The sequence below is a fragment of the Gadus macrocephalus genome, chromosome 14 (genome assembly GCF_031168955.1).
Source record: "Gadus macrocephalus chromosome 14, ASM3116895v1".
Classification (NCBI taxonomy): Eukaryota; Metazoa; Chordata; class Actinopteri; order Gadiformes; family Gadidae; genus Gadus; species Gadus macrocephalus.
This window is the reverse complement of record NC_082395.1, coordinates 4094822-4101267: the sequence shown is the minus strand read 5'-3', so window position 1 is coordinate 4101267 and position 6446 is coordinate 4094822. Positions and strand designations below refer to the sequence as shown.

Sequence of the window (6446 nt, the reverse complement as noted above, 5' to 3'; positions counted from 1 at the left end):
TGGTTAATCTAACAGAGCCAGCCTAGAGAGGATCCTTCTAGAAGCAGGCCTGCATTAGAGCGAGACTCACCCCCAACTCTGGTCTTAAAGATAATAGCTGGCCGGGGATAGAGGAGGGTTATTACTGTGTTGGGTAAACAGAAGACACTGTTTCCAACTTTCCTCTTCGTAGAGCTTCACCAACCCAGGCCCAGGTCACATTTTACCAGTGAGGTCCTGGATCAGGGCCCTTTGGTGGCCCTTGACATGATACCATCACTGGAACGCTCGGCTGACCGCTGGTCTACAGGAACCACCCATCCTAAACCGATTCCCTTCAGTGGTTTTTGTTCCAGAGTTTGGCTTACGACGAGCAGCACAAATATGCAGCTCAATCTTTTGGGGAATGAGGTACCAAGGTACCAAGACAGGAATACATGCTTCCAACTCGCTCAACCCAACCATGTAACACGACAATGACGTGAATTCAACAAACCCAGCGGGTCGATCGCCCAGGACCAAAGCGCTCACTCACTGTTGATGATGGAGATGTCGCGGGTTCTTGTAGTGCTCCGACAGCGTCACGGAGGACCCCGCGATGGACGCCACGGTGCGCACCGTGCGGCTGCTGTCGGCGCAGTCCAGGTAATCCACCACCGCCGCCGACACTCCCCCGTCATAGCCTCCCCTCCCCCCGCCGCCTCCCCCCGCCCCCGTCCCCCCCCCGCTCCCCCCCCCGCCCCGGCGCCCAGGGCCCCGCCGGCGCCGGCCCGGCTGTTGGAGAAGCCGAAGGTGTCGCGCGTGCGGTCGCGGCAGTAGGACTTGTACACCCACTGCACCACGGGGGTCTGGGTGGAGACGCTGGTGTAGTGGCACGGCAGGACCACCGCCTGGAAGAGCACGGCGAAGCGCTTCTCGTCCCTCACGAACACCTGGACGCCGGAGCACACACCTGGATGAGGGAGGGGGTGGAGAGGGGGGAAAGTTAGAGTGGGTGGACAGAAGGTCACGGGAGCTTGTGTTACGTATCACATAGAGGGGTAGGGGACGGTGGTGATAGTTGGATGTTTTTTCCGGCAACGATTGCCCTCATGGTTGCCCTCCATAGTCAAAGGATATCCCTCTTATTTGATTGCTACGATGGTTACTTCCTTTCCGACTGGGTTTGAGGGGTTCTTTGGCTGTGGGAGATTCTGAGATGTAAGTGTGAGACGTGCATTGTGGACATGTGAAGCCCATGGGACTATATGTGATAAAGGTGTTTTTAACGTTATTGAGCCTTTTCCAATGTGATTTTTCTGTGACCAATGTGCTATTTACACCGAGCCAACATGCCAATATGTTAGGTACCCTAACATCTCTTTGGAGTTTTAAACCAACGAAGACAAAAGAGATTTGACGTGATATATTGCATTCTACTGTCGTTCATTTGCTTCAACCTAAAGCATTTACCGAGAGATGGTTAATCTGAGTATATGTGGATTCCAAAATGCTATGTGTTTTTGCCAGTGCAGAGGAAACGCCAGTCAGAGTGTTAGCCATAACTACCAGTCTATAATGAGAGGGCTTAAGGGAGCAGAGCGACTGCTGATGCAAGGTCTGGACAGTCAGGGGGGGGACTGAAGCACTCGTTACCACCTGACTACAGAGAACATGTTCAAGTTGACCTTTTTTCAAAAGCAACACACGGCTAAAAGAGAACGAGGAGCAGGTAGAGTCAGGGAATATTTTTCAAAGGATGCAGACATTGAGGACGGAGACAAGTACCCTTGAGCTGGCAGCTGGAGCACCCTAGCGCTACACTAGCTAACACGTTACCTCCCATCGTCAGCGTTTCTATTTCAAACTGCACAGCGCTAGTAAAGAAAAGACAGGCAGCCACTTGTATTCCCAATTGCAAGGGATTCAAAGCTAGTTTGTCCCTTCTTACTTTCTGCTCTCTCTCTCTCTAAGATGTGGCTGCTAAATAACTCTTTATCCTCTGGGGACATGCCTGACCTCCTGTAGGGACACAGCCACGCTCCATTGTTCAACTCTCTTCAGAAGACTTCATAGTATCTTTATTGTGTCTCTCTGGTGCCAGTCGACTGCCTTGAGCACCGATCTACTCATTCTGTGGCCACGAGTAGTGGGATCATTGGACAGCTTCTACTGAGTAGTCATATCGAACCGTAGGACAACATGGTCTGATCCTTCAACCCATGCGTCAGAAAAACAGGTGCGCCGAGAACAGACTTGGATATGACTTGATTTAACAGGATTCTCGTCTTGCTCGATGGCTTCTTGAGTCTGTATTTTTTTTCCCGAATGTATTTCTCTTAACTGTGAATCACAGGGCTGGTCTCAGGAGGATGGTGTTGTCTCAGGAGGATGCTGTGGTCCGGGCGTTTTTGTTTGATTCAGGAGTTTCACCTCGGGTTGTTTTTAGTTGGTTGTTATTGGAGTCAGAGATCGGGGTCTGACTCAGCGGGGGCTGGTTGTGTTCTGAGTAAGAGGGTGGGTCTTTACTGGGGGGGGGGAGGGGGGCGACTAAAGCAGCGGTGGGATCCGGGTCCCGAGAGGAGCAGAAGCCAGGTTTCCGCTGGTCCAGAACAGTGTGGGTCGAACCGGGGAGACCTGACACTCCTTCGACCAGCTGTGTGTTTGCGTGTGTGCGTGTGTGTGTGTGTGTGGTGTGTGTGTGTGTGTGTGTGTGTGTGTGTGTGTGTGTGTGTGTGTGTGTGTGTCTGTCTGTGTGTGTGAGTGTGTGTGTGTGTGGCGGGCAGCAGAATGGATGTGTGGGAGCTGGCTAATTTAAACCAGGCAGGCAGAAAGATACATGTTTTCTTTCAATTGCAAAGGATGTGCTTCACAGAACACAAACAAGTCAGTGCTCTCAGGGCCGAGACACGTGGAGAGAAAGGCCTCCCCAACGAAAGGGTCTGGGTTTGAACCTAATGTCCTCAGTCATTCTTAAGAAGATGCCAGCCACACCTACATCATGATGTGAAACTAAATCTATTCAGTAGAAGTACCTTTGATGAAGGCAAACTGCTCACGACTTGAAAGTACCTTAAAGAAATTGAATTAAAAAGTGACTTTCATTCAAATGAGGACAAATATATAAAATAGACCATAGCTAATACATAGGAGGTCCAGCTGAAGGAGAGAACACGGAGCAGGAGAAAAAAAAGGCAGATCAGAGGAGCTGCTGGAGAGCGCGGCAGTTATTAGTTTTCTTGGTGGGGGTTATATATCTCCAGAGGAGATGCTAGACAATAAAGGGGTGTATTAGAAGAAAAGATAGAACAACAGACAGGGAGAAGCCTCTTCACGTGAAACAGTTTTCATCAAACACAAAACCAGATTTATTTTTGCCATTTCCCCTACTCCATCTCAGCAGCAGAGCGCTTCTAGATTTCCACACATCTTCATAAACTGTTAAGTCCTACATTGACCTGTATTACAGTAGGCCTACCCCCCTCCCTCTACATGAGATTTGATCCTAAGCGTGATTCAGACATAAGTTAACTTGCATAAGAACCACAATCACTAAGAATACCCATAACCATAATAAACTTTCCGTTATTTTCCCTCCTAACAATAACCAAATGTTGCACTCCGGATAAAAGAATCGGATATCTTAACCTGAACTAAAAAATAAGGCTAAGTTATAGTAGGCTATTAATTGAAAATGAGAATAAGTGACGCGCAAGTAAGTTTTGACAACAAGCTCAGCGTTCATACGGCGCGACCTGTTCCATATTCATAATCCGTGTTGCGCTTTATTTATTCTTACCTGCCAGCCACAGCAGCGGGACCCACCAGGGAACCTGCAAGCTCATGTTGGACGTCGAAAGTAAAACTCAAGAAGGCTGGCCAGACTCACATGTTCGGTGTGGTTCCTTGTGGTCCCCGTTAAACACCGTTATTCTAACTTTGAGTGTCTCGCACATAACGGTACGGCACCACCAAGTGGGAGGTGCCTGTGAGCAGTGGGGGCCCCTCGTTGAACAATGGGTAGGCCAAGAGAGGGTCATGGATTGCAGCGTTACCCCGGTCTCCTGCAACGCCATATCCGTTTTTGTACCTCCTATACGCTTTGTACGAAAGTTAACAGTTCCCCCGGGGAGCGAAAATAAACAAGAAGAACATGCGAACAATAATAACCACAAGGAGTTTAAACATGTAATTTTTTTATTTTTTTTAACTCAATATCCGAAAAAACATGCAACGCCGAAATGGATATCCGTTTATCAGAAGTCCCGCCCTTCTCGCCTCTCACGGTCACTGAGTCGGCCCTCCTGAGTCTATCCAATACGTGCATCTGAACCATCGCGCTCGGGCCGTTCCGTCGTGAGAGGAGGACGTCTGGGAATGAGGCTAAACAATGGGAGGGAGGGGAGGGCATGGGGGAGAGCATGGGGGAGGAACCGGGAGGTACCGTCCGCATCCGTTCTTAGTTTGACTTTGATCAAGTCGTAGGCCACAACAGATTTGACTGTTGTGAGATTTAACATTACATTTTTACTTATTTGATTAATAAGACATACTTTAAAAAAAAGATAGAAAAAGGTAGAAACAATTAAAACTGGTGCGTTGCACCTGCTATGGAGAACATACAAGAGTCGACTAATAGTTGCTGGTGATGAACACGAGTAGGCCTAACGTTGTTTTTGTCTTGATACTAGATAGATTGATACAACATGTTATGGAAAAGAAAAGTAAGAGTCACTTATTTATTTTTTATATTAGCGTGTCTGTTCACTGGTTGCGAGATTGAGGCCTAACATTGCCATCTAGAGTTTATTTAATAATCTCCCTTTTTCCCCGGCGCAAAGGACACGACATTGAAAACATTTGGTATTCAATCCAATTTATTTAATGCTATTCCCAGAATAAAATGAAAATAACAATAATAATATACATTCAATCCATGTTATCTAATTTAAAACTCAACAGTAGATTAAAACGTGTCGAACATTGATCCATGACGTAAAATAAAAAAACAAAAAAGTATAAAAACAGCTCATTACGTTTAAGCTTTCTGCCCAACAAAAACAAAAGCACCCATCTTTCACTCTTCTCCCTACCAGCATTATTGATATTCCCGTTATGCCAACCTTTTGGCTTTTCTGTGTTTTGTTGGTGTACTTGTGACAATGACTCAAGTGAAGAGGTAATGCGAAACCATCTTGATAATGTTTAGAAAAGCTCAACACACACAGAACAATTAAATATATTCTAAGATCTTAGCATAGGTACTACAACCACCACTAACAAGGTCACACCCTGACTGTGAACAAAAAAAAGAAAGCACACACCTGAGAGCTATGCAGATGACATAAGGCCTACTTACAATACAAATATTAACAAAAGCCATTTTAAATGGGTTGCATGCGCTGAATCTACGAGCATTGAGGACTGAGCAGACCTTGAGGGTCGGTCCTTTTTAATTCATCACTCTCAGCTGGACTAAATGACAGTTTAACCAACTGACATTAAACCACCATCCTGTCAGGCCAAAATAAACAGGTGTCATGTCTTGTCTAGAATTGACTGGCAATTTCATTGAACGCCAAGTTAGCATATCCGTGATAAAAAAAAAAAAAAACTGATTTATTTTTCTCTTATTTTTTTTCAAAATTAATTTCATGATTAGTTTTCTTTACTAAACTTGTGAGCCCAGAGCCGGACCGGAACCAGATCAGGGTCCAACATTATTGTGGAACCCATCCTGTATTGCTTGTGATTTTTTGTCTATTCCTACCTTTTCTTACCATTCATTTCCCACCAAAAACATCCTCCCCAAATGTCAGCCAGACAATAACAAAACAGCCGAAAAGGAGATACATTTTGTTACAACTGAACAAACTAACTGTGGAGTCAAATGTTTCTGCGGGGAAATAAAAACTAGAAGGTGCATTGCCTTCCACTCCAAAAACCTCTGGTGCTTAGCGTGTGCCTGTGCCTTTAACTGGGAAATCGATCGACTCATGGCCACGCCCCCTGGCTCTGCCTATTGGCCATCTCCAGAACCAGATCCAATCGCCCTGTTAGTACGTATCTCTGGGCGGCTTGTTGTTGGGCACGCTCGGCGGTTTGGGGCGTGCGGGCTCGGCGTCGTCGTACGGCTCGTCGTAGCGGTCGCTCTCATTGCGGTAGTCGTCGCGGCGGCGGTCGTCACGGCGGCGGTCGTCCCGGTCGTCGTAGCGGTCGCGGCGGTCGCTGTACTCGCTGCGGCGGTCGTCGTAGTCGCTGCGTCTGTCGTCGAAGTCGCTGCGTCTGTCGTCGTAGTCGCTGCGGCGAGCGGTGTAGTCGCTGCGCCTGTCGTCGTCGTCGACGCGGCGGTCGTCGTCGACGACGCGGCGGTCGTCGGTGACGACGCGGCGGTCGTACTCGCTCCGTTCCTCCTCGTCACGGGAGTCACGACGCTTGCCGTTCCCGACAGGCTCCTTGTCGGCGAAGGTGCCCTCCTCTGGGGTCCT

At 47.8% G+C, this 6446-nt stretch overlaps 2 protein-coding genes across 2 annotated transcripts in view; both read right to left on the bottom strand.

Moving 5' to 3' along the window:
- Positions 1–475: 475 nt before the first annotated feature.
- Positions 476–5408, bottom strand: LOC132472188 (immunoglobulin-like domain-containing receptor 2). Its single transcript, XM_060071672.1, is given in 3 exon segments — positions 476–681; positions 684–931; positions 3758–5408. Coding segments are annotated over 3 exon segments (465 nt in total). The 5' UTR covers positions 3804–5408; the 3' UTR covers positions 476–510.
- A 152-nt stretch (positions 5409–5560) lies between these two features.
- Positions 5561–6446, bottom strand: part of LOC132472184 (cell surface A33 antigen-like) — a 5731-nt gene continuing 4845 nt past the window's right edge. The window contains exon 7 of the mRNA XM_060071667.1: positions 5561–6444. Within this exon, the coding sequence (XP_059927650.1) occupies positions 6015–6444 (430 nt within the window). The 3' untranslated portion in view covers positions 5561–6014. The remainder of the gene's footprint in view (positions 6445–6446) is intronic.